Source organism: Pecten maximus, chromosome 7 (genome assembly GCF_902652985.1).
Source record: "Pecten maximus chromosome 7, xPecMax1.1, whole genome shotgun sequence".
Lineage (NCBI taxonomy): Eukaryota > Metazoa > Mollusca > Bivalvia > Pectinida > Pectinidae > Pecten > Pecten maximus.
The window spans coordinates 12,181,145-12,207,986 of NC_047021.1; the positions used below are offsets into that span (position 1 = coordinate 12,181,145).

General features: G+C 34.4%; 1 protein-coding gene across 5 annotated transcripts in view; it reads left to right on the top strand.

Moving 5' to 3' along the window:
* The window catches only part of LOC117331619 (FERM domain-containing protein 4A-like), a 169,438-nt gene extending 143,740 nt beyond the window's left edge, over positions 1-25,698 (top strand). For all 5 annotated transcript variants that reach the window (XM_033890440.1, XM_033890437.1, XM_033890436.1 and 2 more), the window contains 10 exons: positions 2,861-3,002; positions 3,762-3,909; positions 11,544-11,680; positions 11,958-12,059; positions 12,338-12,487; positions 12,720-12,804; positions 20,518-20,570; positions 21,200-21,309; positions 21,730-23,124; positions 25,427-25,698. In XM_033890440.1, the coding sequence (XP_033746331.1) occupies positions 2,861-3,002; positions 3,762-3,909; positions 11,544-11,680; positions 11,958-12,059; positions 12,338-12,487; positions 12,720-12,804; positions 20,518-20,570; positions 21,200-21,309; positions 21,730-23,124; positions 25,427-25,646 (2,542 nt within the window). In that variant the 3' untranslated portion in view covers positions 25,647-25,698. The remainder of the gene's footprint in view (positions 1-2,860; positions 3,003-3,761; positions 3,910-11,543; positions 11,681-11,957; positions 12,060-12,337; positions 12,488-12,719; positions 12,805-20,517; positions 20,571-21,199; positions 21,310-21,729; positions 23,125-25,426) is intronic.
* The last annotated feature ends 1,144 nt before the right edge of the window (positions 25,699-26,842 follow it).

Sequence of the window (26,842 nt, forward strand, 5' to 3'; positions counted from 1 at the left end):
TACCAAAGCCTTGTTTTTTCAGCCGAAAAAATAAATTGGTTCAATTGTGTAGAAGCTATATTTTGTGCAGCCAGCATGCTAGAAGTCATTTAATTAAGTGGTTAATGGTGAAAATAAATACTTACTGTTTAGTTGTATTATGGTTAATCAAAGTAAAGTAGAGTGGTACAAGGGTAGATAGCTCCTTACCTATATTGGTTTAAGGGTAGATAACTCCTTACCTATATTGGTTTAAGGGTAGATAACTCTATATATCTCCTGCCAATTGTATCTGTATTCACTTACTAAGGTATGTTGTGTATGTTATAAACATTTCCTACAGGTTAGAGTGTTGACATTTTAGTTTTGTCAACTACACAATCAATGATGGGATTCACAATTTGATTTCTTTGTAAGCATGAGAGGTATTTTTTGTTGAAATTACATTGTAATGGGGAAATTCTACTGGTATGAAAACTGGATAGATTAGACAAGATGTGTATAATCCTGTTTAGTTGTTGGACACTGGTGTACTGACCTTGACTCCGACCTTGTACCAGTAACAGTTGGCCCTAAACATCTTCATCCATGTAGATAGTGCATGTGTATGTATGCTGGCGTGTTGTCTTTTGTAGCATTGTACATACGCTCAGCAGCTTTAATCTGTATGAGGACGCCATTAGAGAGCCACCTGAGGAATTTGATGACCTTTCCAACGCCATTTCTGACCCTACCACTCAGTAAGTACATAGATATCCCACCAATCAAAAGAGGGCTTACATCACGCCAAGTCACTGTCTGGTCTGCCGACATCGCCGCGTTCAGCAAATGAAACAGCTTAATTCACTAAAACATGGCAATCCGATTTTGTTTTATATAGTATTAATATTTAATTGATTTTCTGTTTTTGTTGCTGTTTTTTTTTCCGCTTGGCCAATTTCGAATTGAAATTTTAGACGAACATATTACTTTCTGTTATAGTCTCGAAAGAAAACATCTGATTTCCTAGTTTTCTGTTCAGCTATAGCTAAATTATCACTGGCTCTCAAATGGCACCTTTGTATTTTGCTTTTAACAAGATTATGCTAAAATGCTGTTCATATCAATCTTCCTGGTTTACAATTTTTTTTCTTCATTTTGCACGACAGCATGTTACTTAGAGATAAAAGGGGGATAACTCTTTCAAATCTAAACATGTATGTGTGTGGAATGGTTTTCTTCACTGTAAATGGACTTAATAATGTTTCTACATGTAAATACAATATTTTGGTATTAAATACACCTATCAAAAGGGACTCAAAATAATTACTACCTCCACTTTCTCAGATTTTTCTTGTGGTCAGTTTGGCCCAATTACAAACAAAACAAGGAATATTGTCATTATTGCTTTATGGACAAGTTACTTTAGTGTCCCTACTGTCTGTTGTTTTGTATCAATCATAAAAGTTTGTATTATAAAAATGGGTAATGAAATTTCGTAAGATCAAAATTCGCCCCATATGGAAAACAATCAAAAGTTGTCTCATAGTCTCCTTAAGTAGAAATAAACAATTTGTAATGAAAGTCCATCTACCTCAGGCATAAATAAATTTGTCTGCCTTACAACTTAAACATCAAAATGTTTCCACTGAGAGGATTGCTAGATGCTTACAGAACACAGGTTCATTTCATCTTACATTACCTTTTGTCATTCCAGGTGGTCATCCTGCTTTCGCCCAATTTGTGTTGCATCTTATATCTGTTGTGCTTGCTAGTGTGGACTATTTTCATCATGCTTTGATGTTTATTATTTTTAACACTTTTTTGTTGTTTTTTGTTGCTTTTGTTGATTTTCCTCTGTTCACTTTATATTGCAATATACATATTGTTTTGTGACAGTATTGTAACTATAAAGTGTATATTAACAAACAGCTGAATATGTTATACAAAGTATATTTTTTTCAATGTTTTTTTTTTATGTGGCAGTTAAGTTAATACTTTCTACTGGGGAAAAAACTGTCAAATATCAGTACATGTACCAGCATGTTAAATTGTTTGTATGATACAGAAACAGTACAGACATATACTATCTATAATGTCTGTGAACATAAATAAGTTGATTATTTCAGGACTTTGTGAACAAAAATTTATTTAAGTTTGTACTGTAAAGTTTATTTTGCAGTACCACATGTAGGTGCAGCTTTACAGAAATGTCAAGTGTAACTGTTAACCTCACAATGATATCACTTATATTACAGTACGTCCGTACTGCAATGTCTAGACACAGAGTAATAGAAATGTTGAGTTAAACTGTTCAGAGCTCACAATGATATCACAAATATTTAGTACATCTGTACAACATCATAAGTTTATAATACTTGCGGACAATCACTTTCAGGCAAAAGCAAAATGACTGAAAATAAAGAAATAAAACAATAATACTTGTATAAATGATAAGATGATGATAGATTACAGGCATGGTGATTTTGCCATCTGTAAACTTTAGAAGGTTTAGTATATTACTTGTCTAGTTTGTTTGGTCCAGTTTTCATGCCAGTGTCATTTACCCGGGTATTTGGTTGAAAGGAGAAAAAAATTATGGAGGCAAAACTATAGCTTGAGACATTTGAACAAGTTTTTAACAAGCCCACACTCAAAGGTCAAGGTCATCTATTTCAGTTAAAAGGTTGGATAAATTTTCTTTTGATGATGTCTTAATTGCGGTTGTAATTTTTGTATCGAATCTGTTAGTAACTTTATTTGCTGTTAGTAATTTATATCATAATACAGTTAATGTAGCGATAAGATTTTCCAAGGCCTTAGGTTAACACAACATTCCCAAATTTGGGTGAAATTCAAACTTTTTTTATTTTTTGTATTGACCAATATGTCCTTGTTTCAGGGTGTCAGTGAGCCGGCGGACGTTTGGCCCAGGGAATGTTGTTGTTCATGCTTGGTTTGGGGCCACACCACAGCAGACAAAATGTATCTGGTCTATGGCCGTAGCACAACACCAATTCTATCTCGACCGCAAACATAGCAAGGTTAGTACAGTTATCTCCCCCTGTGGTTCATGGTACAATGAACTGTAGAAAACGTTATTAGTTCTATCAACTACCAATATCAAGGAAAACTACACATACTTGGGTATACTATCCTGATTGATATTGAAATGTTGCATATCAAACCAGTTGTAATTTTGGAAAATCATAAACATTCATAAATGTTAAAGTATAGCTAAAAAAACTGATGTGATTTAACTATTCCATACACTTTCACTGGACATTTTCGGATGAAGTGTTGAAAAGTCTCAAAAATGTCATGCATAAAATCAAAAAATGATTGTGATATCACTTTTATTTTGCCTGCTTTTCTCATCTACTGACAGGCCAAATAGGCCATAATTGTTGATGTTCAGCCAATCAAATTAATAAATAATAAAAAGATAGTTAAAAATAGCTGTCTTGTACAGCATTTCTTATTTATATGTCTGTGCAAATCTACCCCAAATGATGTGCATGAAATTTAAACATCAGTTTTATTGTCAAAATCAATTAAAAATGTTATTTTATTAAACTATGTTTAGGGTTATATTTCAATGGTGTGGCATAACAGAAATAATGATAAGGACAATGTGTGATTTAACAGACCAGCAGCAATCGTTATATAGGATATCAACTGTACAGTGAATGTGAATGACGATTTTTTAATTCACTCTCTTTATGATATAAGAGAAAAAAGGTTGATGCCACGATGGTTGTTTCTGATCGATGTTTGTCACTTAATCTTCCTTGATTTTACAGGTTAACCTTCCTTGTGTGCGGAGTGTTAATGAAATAGCTGCCGAGTTGTCCCGGAGTACAACATCCCTCGGCTCCCTAGGATCAGACGGAATCAGTCGTAGTGGCAGCTCAGCTAGTCTACCTAGTCTGTCAACCTCCAGATTTGACTGTGAGTCTTACACAGAATGTTATTGTTTGTCTTCTAATCAAATTCCAGTTTCAGCAATATTTTGGGGGATAGAGTTTCCCAGTGTAAATGATTAGTTAGAGATGTATATACCAGTAATCAAGGCTACAATAATTCAGTTAAAACAGTCTTCCAGAGATAGTTATGCAGGCCCTAACAAAGTTATTGACTTCAGCACAATCTTAAGTATTAAAATTAACTTGTCTTATCTAGCTACAAATCCACCATTCCATGTTCAAGTTCAACTTTTATTCTTTAAGTTTTACAACTTAATGGATAACATAGTATACATACATTAAAGGACAAAGGCACCCACTCTTACATAATTAATCATTAATTCTACATAATAGTTCTTACTGTCATCTCATACATTTACATTCAACAAAAATAATTCTTACTATCATCTTAAAGAACAATAGCAATTCAATATTATCAATTAGATAAGTTGAAAATGAATATATTCTAATTAGAATTTAATAGCAACTTTTTGCTACCTTTATTTGCTAGTGATAAATATTTTCCTAAATTGTTAAGTTCTGTTATATTTTTTCTACTTTTAGTAACTGAAAAAGCTTAAACATACTAGAATTTAAAAAATAATATGATTTAATCAAATGTGTCCTCAATAATTAATTGACATTTTAAATTATATAGGATAGAGTAATTAATGTGTCCATTAATTATATAAAGTAATTAATGTATCCATTACCAAATAATATAAAGGAAAATTAACTGAAATACATGTACACTGTGTACATCCATTAGCATTTTCATAGTTGTTCCTCATACACTGTCCAATTATTTTTATTAGCTCACCGGTTACGAGTAACCGAGAGCTAATGCTATCACCCCGGCGTCGGCGTCCCACCTCAAAACTTTAAAGTTTTTGGGGTAAGTTTTTGGAAAGCTTGTAAGTCCAAAAGTATACACCTCATGCCCTTCTAATTTGGTTTATACATCCATTAGAGGTGTAGGAGTGATGTTATGGCAAAATCATGCAGAAAAAAATGTGATTTTTTCGCATTTTACCATTTTGTGGACTTTAACTTTTTTGGCACCAAAACTCACTTTAAAGTTTTGGGGGTGAGTCCAAAAGTATACACCTATCACCCTTCTAATTTGGTTTATACATTCATTAGAGATCCAGGAGTGATGCTGTCTCGGCAAATCATGCAGAAAAAAATTGGCATTTTACCATTTAGTGGACTTACTTTTTTTGACACAAAAACTCACTTTAAAGATTTTGGGTGTTAGTTTTGAAAAGCTTGTAAGTCCATACCCTTCTTATTTGGTTTATACATCCATTAGAGGTCTAGGAGCGATATTATGTGACATACGATTTCAAAATGACATGCTTATACATATATAAAAAATGAATGCATAGTGTGATTGCTGCCGCCGGTGAGCTTTCGCAATCATTGATTGCACTTGTATTTATATACAGTCATGATTTTTTTCTTAGTTTTAGAATTGTATCCTTGTAATACTAAATAAATCTTTATAGCTTTTGTTTAACAGCATCAAGATCATATCCTTGGAAACAATTAAGTTTCTGTTTAGTTTCTCTTGGAGTAATTTAATAAACATAGTATATAATAAAAATATATATCTTGTACATAAAATGACAATAAAACTAATTTATACAAATTTGTTTAAATTCCTGACATCTTACTCTGGAGTCATTCAAGTTCATTAAGATATTTTATTAGTCAATTTTATTATGTAAAACTGTTTGAGCTTTCCCTAACACCCTCTACTCCTGTCTGTCTGGAGTACTTACCTTCTGCCCCAGTGAGGGGTAATTTATTTGGCACTTACTTAATTAACCTATAAACTAATCAACAAGTACCTGTTAATTATTTTTGAGGGCCAGGTGCCTAGACTGACACCTGTTAGTTACACACAGAAGTGGGGACACCCTCCTTGTAATGCTCCTAGTTTCTGATTTATGATTCTGTAAGAGTTAAATGTTTATGACGGGCGTGGCATTAGGAGGGGGTTGTTTATGATATCAGATGGGTGTGGCTGTTGACCTGGTCTACACCCCAGGTAGACAGGTGTTGTGTAGGTGTTACCTTGGGTTGGTACATAACATGCTGGTAATGAAGACTAATAAAGTTGATATATACATGTACATCTTCAGGTGTAACCCTGACATTAAATCTTCTGGGACACAAATGACAGATAGCCAAACTTGTGAAATGTAGAGTGATTAAAACAGGAATGAAACAAATCCAAGTGAGCATTTAATTTAGATGGTTGAGATCATTTAAACTCAATAAACTGAAATTGAATTGAGCGTGTATTTTAACTGAAAACATCAACAAGATCTATGAAATTTGATTAGAGTTAATTATTGTTTGGTTATACTTGTCCAGTTCGAACCCAGGCCTAATCTCTCAGTAAAACATTTTGTGGTTTTATTGAAAGTGTTTTCTGTAGCAGTAATAAAATCTGTAGTATTGGGTTTTTTTCCTGTATGTCTTAGGTGTGGTACGGATATGATTTGTGATATTATCTTTTAATATAATTGAATGTCTTTTTATGTCCTAACATAAGCTGTATTGTCTATGTACAGTATCAGGTTTGGGTCACACCTTACACATGCTGTGTAATACTCCCATAAGTGGTACCATATTCCCACAGAGATTTTTACACCTGTATTGGTTATAATGGACCCCTACACTTCATTAGCCACTCTGTATACCTGCCCTACATCAATTAACACACCTAGCTGTTGTCCTAGCCCTCAGGTAGCACATTACCTGTGACCCAATATTGGGTACCCAAGAACTACTCCCCCATTGTCACACCTGGATGACCACACTGTGTACCCTAACACTCAGGCAGGTGATTAATTGATGGCTAATTGGTATTGTTATCCCTGATTGCCCTGATTTGTTTGTAAACAACCTATTGTGATCTCATTATCTCTTCAAAGGTGTTTCCTGTACAGGTAATAGTAGCCCAATTACCCCTCATTAGTGACCGGTTCAGTGGTCAGTATGGGTATAAGGCCAGATCAGAAGGTCAGTGTGTTCATTAGCTCATCTGATCAGGTCAAGGTATATAGAGGTCCAGTGTTATCCTAGTGGTCATCTAAACATTCAGCTTGGACAGTGTATGGACAAATCTGACAGAAGGACTCAGACATAGAGTTGCTCAATCTATCCAACTGTGGGTCACTGTTCTGTCTGGCCATTGGTCAAGAGTTTCCAGTGTTTTGAGAATTGAGTTGATCCACATCACAACATCTCACCTTACCCTAAGATTGTCTGTATTAGGAATGACATTGTGACATTTGTGTGAATACTGGTGACAACTTGAGGCTGAGAATCTACAATCATGGACATTTGTCTGACCCCTATCTCCTCCCTCAGTGACTCTGGTGAGTACTTTATAGTTGTTTCCCCTGCTGCAGCCATCAAGTCTGCTTCCAATGTCTTGTACTTAGTGATCAACCTTCTACAGTATTATATGGCCTGTTTTCAGCTCAACACTTCTTTACAATGTCTGATATACTGATTATGTATTTGGGGAAGAAAGCCACTACTTAAAGTAGTCCTACTATATCTATAGACCGAATGATAGACAATGTGCAATATATTTATTTCCTAATGATTTTCCAATGTTAACAATATTACCTTTAAAGTCATGTATTAATCTAACTTTGTGTAGTTGATTTGGTAATTTTCCAAACCAGATATGACACAGAAATAAGTTTACATTTGGCCAAACTGTAATGTAGTATTGTATGGTAACTCAGTGGTTATTGTCATCTTATAATTATAATGTCTGTGTTAATTGATATTTAAACTTTAACTAAAATGCATATGGCATGATTGAAAATTTATTATAGATTATTAAAAATGAATGTTTAATTATTAAAAATGAATGTTTAATTATTAAAAATGAATGTTTAATTATTAAAAATGAATGTTTAATTATTAAAAATGAATGTTAAATTAATGATATATAGTTTTGAAATTATTGAAAATTTATTATTGGAATATCTGTGAGAAATGATCATTGAGCAAATATTGATTCTAATTGAGAATGATTTTGATTATCATTTAGAAAATATTTTAAATGAATTAAAAACAAACATTTCTGAATAAGTATAAACTATATTATATTTGATTAACTTGAAGTGGCAAAAAGAATTCATTAGATATTAAAAATCATGAAAAAAAGATCTAAAAACAACTTGTTAAACTTTAATCTGTTATCTATGGCTGTGTTATAAAATAAATATTTTCTTGGTTAAATATCTTGCAGATAATATTGATGACCAAGAATGAATTCTTTCCAGTCAATACTGTTGGCATTGTGTCTTTTCTTTCATTCATACATATTAGGTTTCTTAGTTAGATTGTTTACCTAAAGATTTTTTTTCCAAGTAATTATGATAATACTTATGTAAAAAAAAAAATTTAATAGTGTTAGTACATATTGCAGCTTTTGAAATGATTTTCTCTACATAAGATCCAACTGTTTTTAGGAGTTTAATAAAAAAATCAATTTCAATATAATGTTAATAATTTTTTTCTTCTATGATACTATTTATCGTATTGATTAAAAATAATTATGTAAAGAAGTAATTTGCAATTTATACAATTTTGAAAAGGTTTTAGTTGATAGAATTAAAGCCAATTAACAAATTTTCAGAATCTGACCTCAATTTGATAACATCTATATATTGATTTGTTTTTAGATAAAAAATAATTATTTCATTTGATGTAAGTTTAATATGAATATGTCAGTAAACATGTTATATTTCAGTAATTGTAGTAGAAACTCTCAAAATATGAAGTAAAATCTAATTTCATTTTTATTTGATATAAAAAAAAGTATTTTACTCCCACACAAATAATCAGTAACATTTGTTCATAAAGAGTAAAACATAACAGCCTGGGGCCTTTTCTTGGTGTTTTTCCGATTTTTTTTTTCTTAGTTGATACAGAATTTTGAATATGAAATTTGTGTGTTTGTGGTTTGAGGGATACAAGGTGTTGAGATATATAACTGTCCAGACATATGTTTTCACGGCAATATTGGTCACACATCTACCACTGATAGGTGTAATCTGGGGACAAATCTGATTAACTGGCCTTTGTAAACTTCCCTCTCATTTCTACACTCTGTCTATGTATTTTGAAAAGGCAGGCCATTAAGTCAGTAGATTATACTCACAGAGCAGACTTTCTTGTCTCCAGGTTATCATAAAGTTTGATCACATCAAAGTTAGAAAATAACAGTTGAGGTCTGATCCAGTCTAGATAATTGGCTTTTTCACAGCTCCTGTAAAAACATTTGCCCCCTAAGGGGTTTAGTTTCTGGTAAGTAATTATGTAAGTGGCTTAGTAATTAATATCTAGAGGTAGCTTTATGTAAAAGATTTGTTTAATAAATAAATCTTCAAACTGGAGTGATCCAGGACTCACTTCCTCCTTAGTGGCTACCAAGTTGTCTATCACTTAGCTGATGTTGTTTCGGATGTTTTAATTCCCTATTACGGTAATTAATTCCTACCCAACCATCAGCCTATGTTCTGTTGGTGTCTGTTGGATGGCCCTTACTCCACACTCCCCCCCCCCCCCCCCCCCCATTTCCCAACACTTGAGACTCCAGACTCCAATATAATTTTGCAATTTGAAAAGTTACTACCAACAAATAGAAAAATAAATAACCATTACTTATTCATTAGGTATTTAGGAAAATAAGTTACAAAATGAAAGTCTCAAATTTTTTACAGATTAAGAAGATGTATAAATAGAATTAATTAATTTGGAGTATTCATATCTGTTACAAATCTGAAATATTTTTGGTTTTCACAAATAAGAAACACAATTGATTCATATTTTATAATTTTCTTTTCTTGAAATGAAAATTTTCTTTTCTTGAAATGAAAACAAGATCATGGCGAGGCTTTACCTGTATCTGACTTTGTCATTCAGGGCAAAATATTTTATATAAACATCACGATCTACATTTGTATTCTATACTATATATATAAACTTCTAAAATTAGATGTCCATTCATAAAATTCCATAGGTGTGTCAAGTGTTAAGTGTTGTAGGTGTATTGGGTTTTTCTCAATGTTAACTGGATTGTATATTGTCATTTACCTGGTCTGACAGGTGTACTTAAATCTCGTTAGTGACAACAGGTGAGTCATTGTGTACTGCTACTGAGCGGGCTGATAAGACTGACATCTGAGGTATAGAATGATAGGGTCAGAACAGTGAGAGTTAGTTAGACACAGAACCTTGACAAACACACACTGTCAGAATGAAGATCTATGGTATGTATAAATGGCAATGTATTGTTTCTACATTTGCAGTATTTAAAGAGTAAAAAAGGTTTTCTATTCAGTAAATGATTTGCTATACTAACATATTAAAAAAGGATCATATGCAGAATCTTCCTAGATTTGATGAAAATATTTGTAAATTTTGTGTTTTAACCTTTATTTCATTTTTGAAAACATCAAATTAATTTAAATTTTAAGGGGCTGAAGACAAGCAAAAATCTTTTTAAATAAAGCATTATTAATCTTTTAATTAAACAGTTAAGTATGTTTTGAAGTTGCATGATTGGTTTTAAACCAAACGATTATTTGGGTAAGAGTCCATTAGCTTATAAAGAAATCCTGATTTTCATTGATTATGTTTTAAAATCCTGAAATTATTCAATTCACTGTGAGTCACATTAAGACCATTCTTCCCAATAGTTTAAAAGATGTAATCAATTAGGTATAAAATCCAAATTTAGCATCTTAATGTGTAAAAGATTCTTGTTTTTATTTAGTGTACAACTTTGCCAATGGTCCATTGCTGTTAAAGAGTTCTAATTTGTAATTTTGATAAAAAATATTTGAAACCTGATCCTGAAAACACTTGAATCACCATAGATAAGATAGGAGCTCTCTACTTTCCAAGGATGCGTAATAAATATCAAAGTATAGAATCGAAGATGAGTCAGTGTTTTGGAGCATCAGATGGTGTAGTAACCTGTGTTTGTAGAGATACCCCCCAACATACAGATAAAATCACAGTATCCACGCTCCCACCAAACCTAGACTAAGGTGCTTCACTTGTCTGTGTGACTCCGGTGTGCAATGATGTGTACCCAAAGTATATAAGTACGGGTGTATACTGAGAACAGGTGGAATATGTCTACTACAATAGGTTTAAAGGTGGCCATTGTATGATATCCGGGTAAAGGTACGTTTACCTGCCAAAACTTCTAAAGCTTTTGTGAATTTATTCTTTTATTAATCAATTCGGAAGTATACCCATGGACCTGGATGTCATATTTTAATGATCTCAATAAGGCATCAAAAGCACAGAGGATATATAAACAGGGATTTACTATAGACTGGTGAGATAGGGCTTAGTGGTTATAGAGTATAGGGTTATGTAGTGCAGTAGTCGTGATGGAGTGTCGGGGTTAACACAGCGTACATGTTGGAGAGGGATGGGTTTGATGGGTAGTTAGGACCTGATCAGTAAGATCCAGGTATGGCATTTCTACTGTGGCAGGCCATAAGAGCATATAAGTCAATAACAGACCTCTTCATATAATTTGTTAATAACATGTATATTTTTCTACAGTGAACATCCCAGAGCACGTAGACGCGCTGAAGGCCCAGAGGGAGATGTACCAGGCTTTGAAAGCCCGCCGCGAGGCCCTTGAGGAATCCCTCCGTAAGCGTACTGAGGAACTGAAGCTTCTCTGCATCAAAGAAGGGGTAAGTCATCAAACTTTTTAAAGAAATCAAAAACAAAAATATTGAAAATAACTTCAATAAATTACTTAACAACAAGTAATCAAGTCCATAATTATCAAAATCTCTTCTCAGGCAGCAGGCCAAAAGTTTGCTATTTAAATGTAAATGATATTTGTAGAGAAAGAATAAACATTCTAATTTGTTTCAATTTGGAGAATTCACCTGTAATTGTGTATGTTAATGTTAATTAATGTAAAATGCTGTGTTTCCCCTTATAAATGTTGTCTTTAATTCACAGGAGTTGACTGGTAAGCTCCCAAAGGACACCCCACTGGCCCCTGGTGAGCAGCCCCCTCAGATCCGACGACGTGTTGGAACAGCATTCACCTTGGCCACTAAGGTAGATACAGTAGATATTTGAGATGAATTGTGTTTGAATTTTGAACTTAAAAACTTTTTCTCAAACATCTCTAATTTTGATGATTTCAAGATGTTATTTAAAGTCTTAAAATATTGTCATTGTACAAAACATTGTAAAAAGTTTTGATTCAATTATTAATTTTTACATTTAAGCAAATCTGCCCTGTATATTAGAATATGTAGCAAGGTTAGAAGAGACTAAGAATTTTGGCTGTGTTATTAGCTGTGGTGTTTAATTGAGCTTATTTTTCCTTTCAGAATGATGATGACCAGGTTTCCAGTATTGAGTTGGAGTATGAGCTACAGAAACAGATTACCAGTGCCGCCCACAAGCTTTCCCAGGACAAGAATGTCAGCAAGTATGTCCGGAAACAGCGCCGACAGTCCTTCCATCGTGCCCAGACCAAGGTAGGTAACTCAAACCCAACAAGCCCAGAAGTGCAATCAAATCTGTAACAAAATAATGATTATAATCATCTATTTTACATTGAAATTTAAACTTATATTGATCACTCTTATTTTTACTTCAGAGGTAACGTGATGAAAACAAATTCCTTATTTTCGAATGGAATACTAAGATAGTGTAAATCATTTGAACAATGTTTGCATACCATTCTAATTTTACCTTATTTTTCAACAGCTCAAGGAGATGGAGAAGAAGCTACAGGAGAGCCAGCGTGAGGCCGGTCTGTCTGAGTTGACCCCCTCCACACCATCGTATGATGGTATGTACAGTTGTAATGACAGTTTAGAGTATAGCTTAGATGATTGTTTGTCCCAGAGTCACAGTGAGGACTATGGTAAGAAGCGATTCCACTCATCCATCACTAGTCGTCTCTACAAGTCCTTCCGCTACAAGTACACCTACCGCCACAAGCTCAACAAGTCCAGCTACGACCTTGACTCGTCCATCAGCAGCGCCAACACTTCCAGCTTCCTTGATGATGAGGTGTTTGACCGTTCTGCACTTGAGATGTCCCCTGCCAGCCGTGCTTCCTGGCACACGTACTGCTATGAGAAGGTGCACCAGTTACCTCCGGCCATCGAGAGTCAGGTGTAGATGTGACTTCATGTGAGAAGTGTCTTAAGATGTGACTTCAGTTTGAAGTGTCTTAAAAGTGTTGGTGCTAATGACAAAGTGGCTGGTTATGTGGAGGACCTGTGTCCATGGTTACAGTGTGACTAGGTGTTCCTCGGGACAAACTTAATGTACACTCTAAGTGCCTTAATGAAGGGAGATAACCCTAACTAAGGGAGATAACTATGCATGTGGAAGTGACACTGTGAGGCTATCTGTCTTTTTAATTTATTGAATGTTGTGCTACAGAGATTATTTATCATTCCAATAGTGCCAAGGTTTTCACACTGCCATGTGAACCCTTTTGTATGTATTTTGTGTGAAGGATTTGTGTCTGACATATCTACTGTGACAATCAGGACTAATGTGATATCCAGGGAATATTTATTTTGCAATTTCTATTTTAAGATCATAACTGCCAATATGTGTGATGTTTTAAATGATAAAATCAGATCTGAAGTGTTTCTTATTGAAATGATCTCATCCTGTCTCAAGTTAAATGTATCATCAGTCATCCTCATATTTACAGCTGTGTTTGTATCGGTATTAGTCACTTCACTGCCATATATATGTGTGAGCTGCACGCTTTGTTGACCAAGAGCTACTGCATGGCTTTCTTGTTATTATGCTCGACAGAATTCCTAATGTAAGGATTATCATTAGTTAATATTAAAATTCCTAAAACAGTTATTTGGTATAACACTTTATTGTTATCAAATATTCCATTGGTAGGTAATGAACCAAGTTTAAAAAAACAAACTTGTATGAATTTGTTATATAAAACACTTATGTGAAAAATAATGTTAACTTGTAATACATCAGGAATTTTAAGTTGAAGTTATTGAGTAATTTCAGAGGAGATTAACTGCATTAGGAATTATCTGAAGCATTGCTTACTGATGTTGCTTTGTTTGTTTTTGTTGCCGTGGTAACTGATTTGTGTTTATATGTGGCTATTTGTGATGCTTGTGTATGTGGTGTCTGGTGTGTATCGTTCTATCATATCAACTCCTTCACTATTAAATATATATTTTCATAATCTTTGTATTCATTTGACTCATTAATTTTACTGCATGATTTCCTCAACAACAGAAAATCTGATCAAACACCACTTATCAATGTTTAGTTCTGAAAAGAAAGAAAGACGAAGTATTCTGAATAGTATTGAATTAATGAATAAAAACACATTTTCTATAAGATAATGAACTGCTGAATCCTTCTAAGAAATTCAGTAAGTAAAGAACAAATATTGAAGATGGTGTTGTTCGTCTTGTCAGATGTTCTGTTGTTCCTATATTCAGTGATTGGTGGGTTACTGTGGTGGTTCGACTTTTGCTTGACAAAATATAACAAAGCAGTAGTAAAAAAAGAGGAAAAAATACAGAAAATACCATATTTGCATGCCAATTTCATTGAATTAAAATTCAAATGGCAGCTATCCTAACAAGTGACTGAGGACATTCAAGGTCACAAGAATCTGTAAAAAAGAGTGACATTGACCTGATAAAATGACCACTATCAGCCCAGTATGTCTCAACATAACATCTTTATACTGTTAACTACAGCAAACCAGGCACAATCAAAGGTTACAAAGAGGAATATACAAAGATAGGTTAAAAGGTCAAACATCAAACCATTAATGAATCTGGCTGCTACAAGTCAAAGAAATTTGCCTTTTGACAGGTCTAGTCAGTATTGACACAAGGTAACATTAGGTACAAAATACATGTATCGACAGGTCAAAGGTCACATCCATCTATACCCCAGGACTAAGACAATTATACATCACTAGTGTTCTCACAGGTAGGTACATATAGACTGTAAGACTCAGATAAGGTCAAAGTGCAAAATTTTGATACACCAATAAATTAAAAATTATGGCATGTTTTTCATGAATACATTGGCAGATTAAAACAAGGTCCAACATCACAGCAATGCATACATTGGCAGATAAAAAGATCAAAGTCATAGTAATGAATATACATTGGCAGATAAAAAGATCAAAGTCATAGTAATGAATATACATTGGCAGATTAACATAAGGTCAAAGGCCACAGTTATCAGTACATTGACATATTAAAACAAGGTCAAAGGTCAAGGTATTGAACATATCAACACTTTGACAAAACAGTTGGCCTCGAAAATGAGGTAAGAGGTCAAAGTCATACCCCAGCTGACTGATTACAGGTCAAAGACAAAACATAAGTTTACCAGTAGGCAAATAGTAAACGATAACAGCAAAATAGATTCACACCAAATGTTACATAGCCAACTGATAATTGTGTAAAGATGGAAGCTTTGTATTAAATTGAAAAAAAAAATCAATTACTGATTTGGTCATGGTGACAAAAGATTAATAAGATTGTGATAAAGATCTATTTCATCTACAGAAGTAGGAGTTAAGTGTAGTTGTTATCTAGGGGGATAATGTTATGTAATTCTACATAGTATTGGGGCCCTAATGGACAGCTGTGGATAGAATCAAAAGTTTTACAACAGCTGCTCAGGACAAAGGAGAAGGAATGTGAATCTTTGTAAAACAGGCCATAAAAACCAAGATGTCGACTAACACTCATCATTATTGAAAAGATTTCAATTACTAGTAATGAAAAAAGTAGTCTGTATTACAAATTGGTCATCATAGGTGTCATGGTGAATTAGCAGTGGTGTATATCTACAGTAATTGGGTTCAAATCCCTGAGTATTTTGTTGGGGATGTCTACTTGGTACTGGTAATGGGAATCAGTTGGAAACATCTGCCTACCACAGACACCAGTACCCTAGGTCTCTCACAGACATACTCCAACACCAGATACCTACACATAATAATCCTAGTACAGATACCCAGTAGATGGCAGTGACTCCAGCCCCAGGACAAGCACCTGCTGATAGGCCAATTAGTGGCACCTGGCTGATAGATAAGCACTCCTACCCAAACACTGACATACACCTATAAGGCAACTCTTATCTTCTTATGTATGGAGTTTGTATCCCCTTTAAAGTTTAAACCAATTTGAACTAATTTTGATGATATGAAAATTGGAAAAATGCACTCAAAATTAATTAAGATTCCTATGAAGAAAAGCAAAATATATTTGAGAGGAGCCTTAATTATCTTAAGAAACCTGTTCAAACATCTTTGTGATGAAAAAATCATCTTTAGTAGTGGTAGTTCATTCAAGCTAAAATTATGTTAAACCAGTTGATCAAAATAAAATTGAAATAGACAATGTTTAACAGATATATAGTTGTGGATGTCTAGTTGGGGTATGTGGGAGAATGGTGTAAAACTAGTGGTATTGGAGAAGAGTTGAACATGTGGAGACAAATAATTAAGGGACATTGATTTTTTTGTGATATGTAATTAAAGTTAAAATCTAGCATATCCCAGATTTTTTAGAAAGAATTAGTAGAGAAAGTTGTCCTGAATTATATATAGAATAATAGCAGGAAACGTTTTTAAACTTGGAATTTGTCATTAAATTGTGTAAATTTGATTTGTGAGTTCAGTTACAACATCAACTGAAACCATTTTGATTCATTCCTTTGAGGACATTTATTTTTTACATTTAACTTAAAAACTATCATCCTATTTCAGTTATCAGGCGTATTTGAGTCACTTGGTTTAATTTTAAACTTGTTGGTTCCTTTCCAAGTGTATAAAGCACATCAGTAAAGCAGAGAATTAAAGGGAAAAGCTTTAATACAGAAGTATTATACATGATATATATAATAATGGTAAAAGTGAAATTAAACAAAAAAATAAAAATTAGAAAAAAAGTATACAATAAAACATACAATACGTACAAAGTTTAAATGAGCTGCTTCTACCACAAACGACATTGACAGCTTCCTATTGATAAGATGCTCTGTAGCATTGAGTGCTATGTTGAGTTTTACAGTATCACTCAAGATGCACACCCACACAGATAAATGCCGAATCCTATGATGATGACAGAACATTACACTTCAAAAATATGGTATAAAAACAGCTGTTGGTAATCTGATGATGCAATCTCTAGGGACTTTATGTATATTGCAATCTTTAATCTGTAATATTATACCAACAGTGTAGAGAAAAATAGCAAACATTTAACTGCATCTGGAAGTTAAGGTGTACCACATAGACATATGGAGCATGGAGTTCCGGTAAATTCAGAGATAATACATCTGTTCATGACCTTTATTTTTAGGATTCCTAGTCCTCAGTGTTGCTCATTTCCAACTAAATCTAAGGGAGTAACTTGGGTTATTGTTGCTAGTTAGGGAAGAAGGAAGATTATCTCCATTGGGTTACTGTGGATGGTTAGAGAAGAACTCGATGGTTATTTCCCTTGGATTACTGTTGATAGTTAGGGAAGAACTTGATAATTATCTCCCTTGGGTTTCTATTGATAGGGTAGATCTTGATGGTTATTTCTCTTGGGTTACTTTTGATAGTTTTGGTAGAACTTGATGATTATCTCCCTTGGGTTACTTTTGATAGTTTTGGTAGAACTTGACGATTATCTCCCAAAAGTTACTTTTGATAGCTAGAGTAGAACTTGATGATTATCTCCCTTGGGTTACTTTTGATAGTCAAAATGATAGAACTCGACGATTATCTCCCTTGGGTTACTTTTGATAACTAGGGTAGAACTTGACTATTATCTCCCTTGGGTTACTTTTAATAGTCAAAAGGATAGAACTTGACGATTATCTCTTAGGTTACTTTTGATAGCTAGGGTAGAACTTGACGATTATCTCCCAAAAGTTACTGTTGATAACTAGGGTAGAACTTGACGATTATCTCCCTTGGGTTACTTTTGATAGCTAGGGTAGAACTTGACGATTATCTCCCAAAAGTTACTGTTGATAGCTAGGGTAGAACTTGACGATTATCTCCCAAAAGTTACTGTTGATAGCTAGGGTAGAACTTGACGATTATCTCCCTTGGGTTACTTTTAATAGTCAAAAGGATAGAACTTGATGATTATCTCCCTTGGGTTACTATTGATAGCTAGGGTAGAACTTGACGATTATCTCCCTTGGATTACTTTTGATAGCTAGGGTAGAACTTGATGATTATCTCCCTTGGGTTACTATTGATAGCTAGGGTAGAACTTGACGATTATCTCCCAAAAGTTACTGTTGATAACTAGGGTAGAACTTGATGATTATCTCCCTTGGGTTACTTTTGATAGCTAGGGTAGAACTTGATGATTATATCCCTTGGGTTACTATTGATAGCTAGAGTAGAACTTGATGATTATCTCCCTTGGGTTACTGTTGATAGCTAGGGTAGAACTTGACGATTATATCCCTTGCGTTACTATTGATAGCTAGGGTAGAACTTGATGATTATCTCCCTTGGGTTACTATTGATAGCTAGGGTAGAACTTGACGATTATCTCCCTTGGGTTACTATTGATAGCTAGGGTAGAACTTGACGATTATCTCCCTTGGGTTACTTTTGATAGCTAGGGTAGAACTTGACAATTATCTCCCTTGGGTTACTGTTGATAGCTAGGGTAGAACTTGACGATTATCTCCCTTGGGTTACTATTGATAGCTAGGGTAGAACTTGACGATTATCTCCCTTGGGTTACTTTTGATAGCTAGAGTAGAACTTGATGATTATCTCCCTTGGGTTACTTTTGATAGCTAGGGTAGAACATGATGATTATATCCTTTTGTTTACTGTTGTTAGTAAGGGTAGAGCTAAATACCTTCTTAAGGTAACTGTTGATAGTTAGGGCAAACCAATGGGGTTTGGGGGATTCAGTTGTTTATATGTAACGTACACATGATGGATTAGTTATTTTGTTTGTTTTCCCATCCTGTATTAATATAAGTATGTACTATATAGTTCAGTACTGAATAAAATAACTAAAGATAATTGTTTCATTGAACAAATTGAACTTCAGAAAATCCTCATTGATCAATTTTAAAAATGGCATTTAATGGAGATAACTCATCTACTGTTTTAAAAACAATTTTAAGTCACTGCAAATGTATTTATTTTGAAAAATTCAATAAAGCATCAGAAAGTGATGATTATTCTTGAATTCACATATTTTTAGCTTTTCCCTTAAAAATATATATCCTGTGTACACAAACTAGAGATTTGCTGAACCTATACAAGCTGAATCACACCTGAACACCTAGTTGTATGATGTTTTATTAAGTAGTCGAACCTAACATTGTTGGTTATCTCCCATGTACAACAGAGTACACAGGCATTGTAAGAGTTTTGTATGGGACTGGTCAAGATGGCCAAGGGGTGACCAGGTAGTCGCTAGTCCAGGTATTACACCTTGTACGTGTGGTCAATCTGTAACTTTTCCAATTAAATGTGAACAGGTAATCCTATCACATGAGATAATGACTTCAGACCCTGTGATGCAATGCTTTGATATAATCAGTTTGCTCCGTTCCTGTACTTAAACCCAGTACAATCTAACTGCTTAATCTAGATGTATACAAGAGGGTACAATTTATTTTTGATATGAGTCATACATATTGAAATTAAAGTGCATCACTTTTGAAAATTGTCTGTGAAACCTTGTAGCATTAGGAGATAAGATTGGCTCACCCCTGGTGTTTCAATATGTCTCCCTTCAGAACTTAGAGGATGTGGGTACTTAACAGGCAGCTAATGACCGATTCCAATCAGACTGATATTAGACGGTTATCTTTCTGGTACAAATCTCTGCAGAGTGGGTATGAAAATAAATACACTTCAAAAAAGTATAATCTTGAGCTAAGCTGTTTGTGTAGATGGAAGTTTGGTGCTCCCCCACTAGGGTTTGTATGGAATGTTAGGCTGAGACAGATTGGGTTTGTGGTGTAATGGGGTCACCTCACCATGAAATGCACATGATTACATCCACATTCGTGAGGTCAACAGACTGCATCACTTCTCTACAGATGTTTGTCTGACCCATGGACAGGAGGATATTTCACTGATAAAGTGTGTTAGGTTTTTAATCATCATTTCCTGTTGTGTTCACTCACCTGTTTCTTCAGTCTGACACATGTGAATGGTGCCTGGTAGTGGTTCATTGTTTGTACAGGCTTAATATGGAGGCTATTTAATTGGTTGATGGCTTAATATGGAGGCTGTTCAATTGGTTGATGATAATGTGATTTAGTGTTGTGATTTATATTTTATATATCTATTTGTTTTTTCACAGGATGTATTCAAATGTCTCGTTTCTGGTTGCTTCAACAGTAAAACATAATGAGGATGGTAAAGATGTATGCTTCCTCATGTGAATATCTAAACATCACACATATTGGTTTAGTAGTTGTTAATGATTACATGTTCAACACAGGATTCTACCTATGTACATATTATTTATTTTTGTATTACTTGCAGATTTAGAAAGTCCAACAAAGTCGCCTGAACAGCTACGTCGCCAGCAGGAATATGTGAGTATTAAACTATTAATACACCTTTAAACTGATTTTGTTAGGTTTACAATTTGTAACATTGTAATTAGCATGTTATAAGAATATTAATCACAGGTTCATATTTTGCCATGTTACATTGACGTCACTGATTACTTTGTACCATGTATCGAGTCAGTACTCAGTCCAGGAATATTACCTGTGTAAAAGAAGGAATAGCTGGAAAAACCATTTGCTCCAAATTTTGAAACATTAGTTTGGAAGATAAAGATGAAAATTTAGAAATATGTTTGTTTTGCACATGTTGTCTACAAAAAATCAATTTGAAGTAATTTAATATTTTGACAAATCTAATCAGTTAAGTTGTGTGTTGATGTTAAACAGGCTATAAACAGCTGATCCTAATAGGCTCAGCCAATGTCCAATCCATTTGACATATTGAAAGTCAATAAAATTTTGTTGAAATTGAAAAAATTGGACAGCTGGGCCTAGCCTGGACCATATAACACAGCAGTAAAGATATTCACAGAACAGCAATTTAAAACAGAAAAAACAACTGATGTCAATTTAGTGCTTTAATCTATTTCACAATGTTTTTGACAATTTTTTATATACAAGGAGATTTTGAGTAAGAGTTATCTCCCTTACAGGATCGAGAGGGAGATTTGGACTTCCCTCCTATGATGCAGAGATCAGCCACAGCTAGAGAACTGTCCCCAACACAAAGCTCACCAGCACAACTCAGCCCCACTCTCAGCAGGTACTGGTAGTAGCACTCTACTGGCATATACAATGTTTAAGGCTAGACATTAGGAGTTTGAAATTCTTAAATCTGAGATAATAGGCTTTTTGTCATGATGATAATTTTCATGGTCTAACCAGAAACACACATAATGTTTTTATATTCTAAAGCCTTAGGCTATTTTAATTCACTCATTATCACAAATTATTTAATTTACACATCCAGCAGCTTGTAAAATATTCATTAATTTATTTCAATATCATTCCAATAACCTATATGTATATACATGTATATAAAAAGTATATATCATTAATTCTTTAGTAAACAAGTGACAATGATATCATATCTGTGTGCTTGTCTGTATGCTATGTTAAATTAAGACAAATGAAGTTCTGTTGAGGACATACGTTATGTCTGACTTTTGTGTTTTCCTTACAGCCCCCAGCTGTGTGGTGAGGGCCGCAGCCAATACAACAGAAAAGTATATTCTCCAGTTCTGGCCAACCGCTCACAGTCCTCAGGTAGTAACATGTCTAACCAGTCGGAGTACGAGAATGTGCGTGGCTACAACCGGTACGACAGTCAGGACAGTGGGTTCAGTTCAGCAAATAACATGTACAACCTCATGACACAACGTACGTCACACTATGATAGTACAGACGAGATCAAAACTCCCACTAACAAGGAGCCTCACCCTGATACCGACAGTGTGTTTAGTAATGACAGACTTGGTCAGTCCAAACACGGGAGTTTGGATGGTAGTTACAGGAAATCATTAACTTCTCAACAAAGTTATGGAAGCTTAGAACGAAATTCTAAAAAACGGGATCAGCATCCTAGTAATCGAGCACGGGATCGACAACACAGTGATAGTGACACTCATATTCCTGTTGTAGATCTAGAACCTTCCAAGTATGGGAGTAAACGTTCCTCACAATCCGAATATGACTTGACCACACCACGAAACAGTGTAGTTGAGGTGCCGGTGTCTCATGAGGAATATCACTCCCAGCAGTCGGAACATCATGACTGGCAAGACACAGCACAAACAGAGCCGTCTCCAATTGTGCAAAGTCCTCAACACATGCGACAGGAGAGTAAAGATAGTGTTTATTCAGGACAGTGTTATAGTCCTCGTATATACGAGGGTTCATTCCAAAGTCATAGTGACGTACAGTCAGCCGACCAGGCAGGCACTGCGTCAACCAAGAGAACAGAATCTCACCAACACAAGAAACATCCAAGTGCTTTAGTGACAGTGACCAAATTACAGCCCCACCAAAGTGTGGAGTTGGTGTCAAAACCATTTGAAATGGCGGACTTCTATAAATATAGTGAAAAGATCCGACGACAACGGATGATAGAGCAGTACCAGCAGCAGCTGATGGGGGGATCACGGTGCTCCACCCCCTCCCAGCACTCGTCGGATTCAGGGGAAACATCCCACTCTGGCTCTACCTCATACCGCCACCCTCATTTTGTACAGGGCTCGTCAGGACAGGGCTCCCCATCTCCGAGTCCCTTCAGGGCAGGCCCCCCTACAAACTTTGCCACAGCTAGTCGGCAGATGTCTCCCTACCTTGCCCACAAGCGAGAGGGATATGACCAGTCATCACCATTTCCTAGTCATGCTTCACCAAAGCTAGTTAAAGAACACAGTACTCATGTGCAATATACAGTGCAGACAGCGACTGGAGGACGTATTTATAAGTCTGTACAGACGACCACACATACACAGTACAAACCTTTAACACCTCAAAAGTGTGACCCAGTGAGAAACCAGACGGCCACACCTGTGACCTCAGCACCATCCACTCACACACCCAGTGCAAGGTGAGATATGCACAGGTGGATCATCAACCATGCGGAAACCCTAGTCAGGACTTGATTTAGTACGGAAGATGTGTTTAGGCAACCTGCCCCCTCTAGTCTAGAGCTGTGACTTCCAAATCTTCATGTGTGACCCCCACAATCTACTGTGTGTTGCCTCTCTGTGTGACCTTTATACCTACACTGCTTGTCAATCAAATTCACATGGACTAGTTTTACACAAAGCTTATTTTCCCAATGTATTACAAACCAAACAGTGATCTAGTTTTCTGTGCAATTACAGCAGGGCTCCATGGTTTGTAAAGGAGATAATGGTTTTTTCTCCAGAACACAGGTCTATCTCAAGTTTCAAACTAGAACTTCACTGACATTTATTTTACAGAAATATGGACAGCTAGATGTCAGAAAATAACCATTTATTTTTAAAACAAGGATAATTTTAAAATTGGACTTGTCTAAGGTGCCTGGAATAATGAAATACATTTCATTTGATTTTAACAGTCTTGATCTGTTGAATGCTTTTTATTCAGTTGCAGCTGCTTTCTGTTACAAGCTTCTCATTCATTCTGACATACATTAATTCACTCACCACAATAATTCAGTTATAAGAATGCTCTAGTAAACTGTAGGTACTGCTGCTTGATGTGTAATTAGGATAATTAATTACTTGTTCTTTTGTTATTAGATATCTTGAAATGTACCTTGAAGACATAGCAAATGTTGATATTTCATCTTTGTCATACTTTTTAGCCTTACAAAATGTCAGCATATTGTCAATAAGAAGCATGTATTATCCATGACTGACAACACAAAAGTTTGAATCCTTGCACACTCTCATGACTGACACTCTATGGCACACATACATCTTTATAACCAGGCACATCTGCTGCATGTCCTTCTGGTGTCTTCAGTCATCTGTACTGTCCACTGCTGGTTAAGTAGTAATGTCCGTGCTAGTCATGTGACATTACGCCCCCTCTCTAAATGATACGTATGTGACAATGTCTGCTATTGACTTTCCTCATTACCTCAAACCTGCTAATTCAATATATACACATTCTTTTTGCTGAAATGCACACAGCTATGCTGATTTTTTTCCTTTTTTTTCTGTTTGCTACTATTTCATCTTGCTGATGAATTCTCCCTTGCTTGTTCCAAACCATGGCTGTCTGTGTTGCTTCCTTGTGTGTTACCTAGTATGGTTGTCTCCCTTGCTTTTCACCCACACTCAAGTGTCTCCCTTGCCTATCTTCCACATTTGTGGTATTTTCTTGCTTTTCACCCCAATGTTGAATGCCATCACATCCGCCTACTGAATCTCTCGTCATGTTTCCGCATGTGATCCAACTGTTTTTATTTCTTATGAGATTATGATTGCATTTTATAAAGATTCTTTTTAATTCTTTGTAATTAGTTCACCATCATCATGCTAATATTATTTCTTATCTTTACTCTTTTTAATTATTATAATTTTTTAATTTATTTTATCTTGATTACACTGTTGATATTGTTATGGTAAAGAGATGTTTATTAAAGAGAGAGGTGTTTTATTCTTTGAACCAGTTATAGAAATATCAAGACAAGATCTGAAATAAAACATTGAAACATAATTTCTGTGTTGTTTATTTCAATTTCTGCATGCATGGGCTTTACCGAGAAAGGGTTAAACACTTTTCAAAGGGAAAGTTCAAAATTGAATTATATTTTTTTTCCCATACTAAAACATTTTTGTTCAGAGGATCTTGCTTATAAAATAAATCTTGATATTTCCATCTTAGCTTTGCAGAAGCTAAAACAATTTAATGATTTAATTCTCTGAACACCTAGTTACTCTTAAATGCCTGAAATAGTGATGACAATAAAAGATTAGCAACACCCCTGTTTTACATTTAAATGATTAAAAAAAAAATCAATCAACAGTAGATATATATATATATATATATTTTGAAATAGCTGATTATATACTGCATTTCTTCAGCTATGGTTTTGGAGAATATCAGGAAGTAAGATCAGTCATCAGTGGCATTATATTCATTGTCCAGCTGTCAGCAGTTTAAAATCTGAATGGTATTAAAGGGAAATAACTCCTACAGTATAGCAGTAAGTGTGATGATGGTGATTGACAGATAATAATTGTGTAATTGCAGTATATATGATATATTATGATGGTGACATTTCTGAGTATATACAAGCTAACTAAATCATTAAGACATTTGACAAGTTCTGTTCCATATTAATATTTGTGGTGGTGTGATAGGCATCATATGGTTGTTTGTATATGTAATGAGATTTGACTTTTTAACAGACATAGACAAGTGAAAGACAAACGGGTCCAGAAGAGTCAAAGAAACACCAGTGATTGTAGAGACCATCGGCGAAGCCATGGTGAACAACCTGTCTCCTGTCTGGACACAACATTTTCTGCTCTAGAGCCCATGGACAATGTAGCCGATGATTTCAGTGAAGAAATGATGGCCTGGTATGATGATAGCAGTAACGTGGGAAAGAAACCATCATATGTGTGATAATGTGGGATGTAGTTGAGTGCTATACAGACAGATGGCAGTTCCCCCAAATAAAAAAAACAAGGGGAAAAATACGTATTTTTGCAATCATATCATCATTGTGTTCCTGTAATTTATAGTTTTTGAAAATTTATTTTTAAACTTTTTTCTTCAAATTCAGGATAGCGAAGTTGTCTAAATTTTTCTGCATGTAAAATAATTTCAATTATTTATTTTCATTTGAAGAAAAATTCAAATTGATGTGAAAAAAAAAGTTCTGAGCAGTTTCAAATTTCGACTAAAATTATTAAAAAATCATTGTTAATGCTTAAGATATTGATAAATACATATATTTTGAATAAATATGGACCATATTGATAATATGCAATTCAATAACTATGAAATTTAGTTTAATATTTGTTTTGGAGAAATCAGGGCCTGGATTTAATGTCTCGTCGGATATAGCTGTGGGAGCTAGGCAGCCTTCTTCAACACAATAGTACTTTATTAAATTTTACCTTCTAAAGCGATTTTATTATATACTCAGTAAACATGGGTGTGATTTCACAGGTACTAAACACATGTTAATAATGGTCTCGCTCTATTGTGATCAAAATGACATTTTAAGCTATGCAGTTTACTTGTTTGTAAATTTTCTGATGGAAATATTTCAATAACAAACTTGTGAAAAAAGGTCCATTATGTAGATGTTTGATATTATTTGCAACATATTTTACCATTGAACAGCACATAGAACAAAACTTTTAAAGCTAATGTTTTTTTAGTAGTATTTCAGTAACTTTATATAAAAAGACAGTATTAAATTGCTGAGGAAAAATGTTACTTTTATAACTTGTTGTTTCTTCTTTTTTTAAGTAAAGAATATTCTGTCTTAAATTGGAAATTAACTTGCTTATATGCTATAAAGTTATAGATTTTTTTTTATTTATTACTTTTAAAATTTTATGTATGTTTACTGTGATAAAATATTACTTCACAACAAATCTTTCTAGATATACTCAATTTCAAACAAATCAGAAACCAACTTGCCTCCAGTATCGGAAGGCAAGCATGTAGACTAAACTGAGTTATCTGCTCTTTATGGATTAGTATTCCTCCAGATATCACTGCTGAAAAAGACATTTTTCAATCTTAAGTCTACAATGTTTGAATTTAGTATTGTTTGAGGTTGTAAAATCTAGTCATACAAATATTTT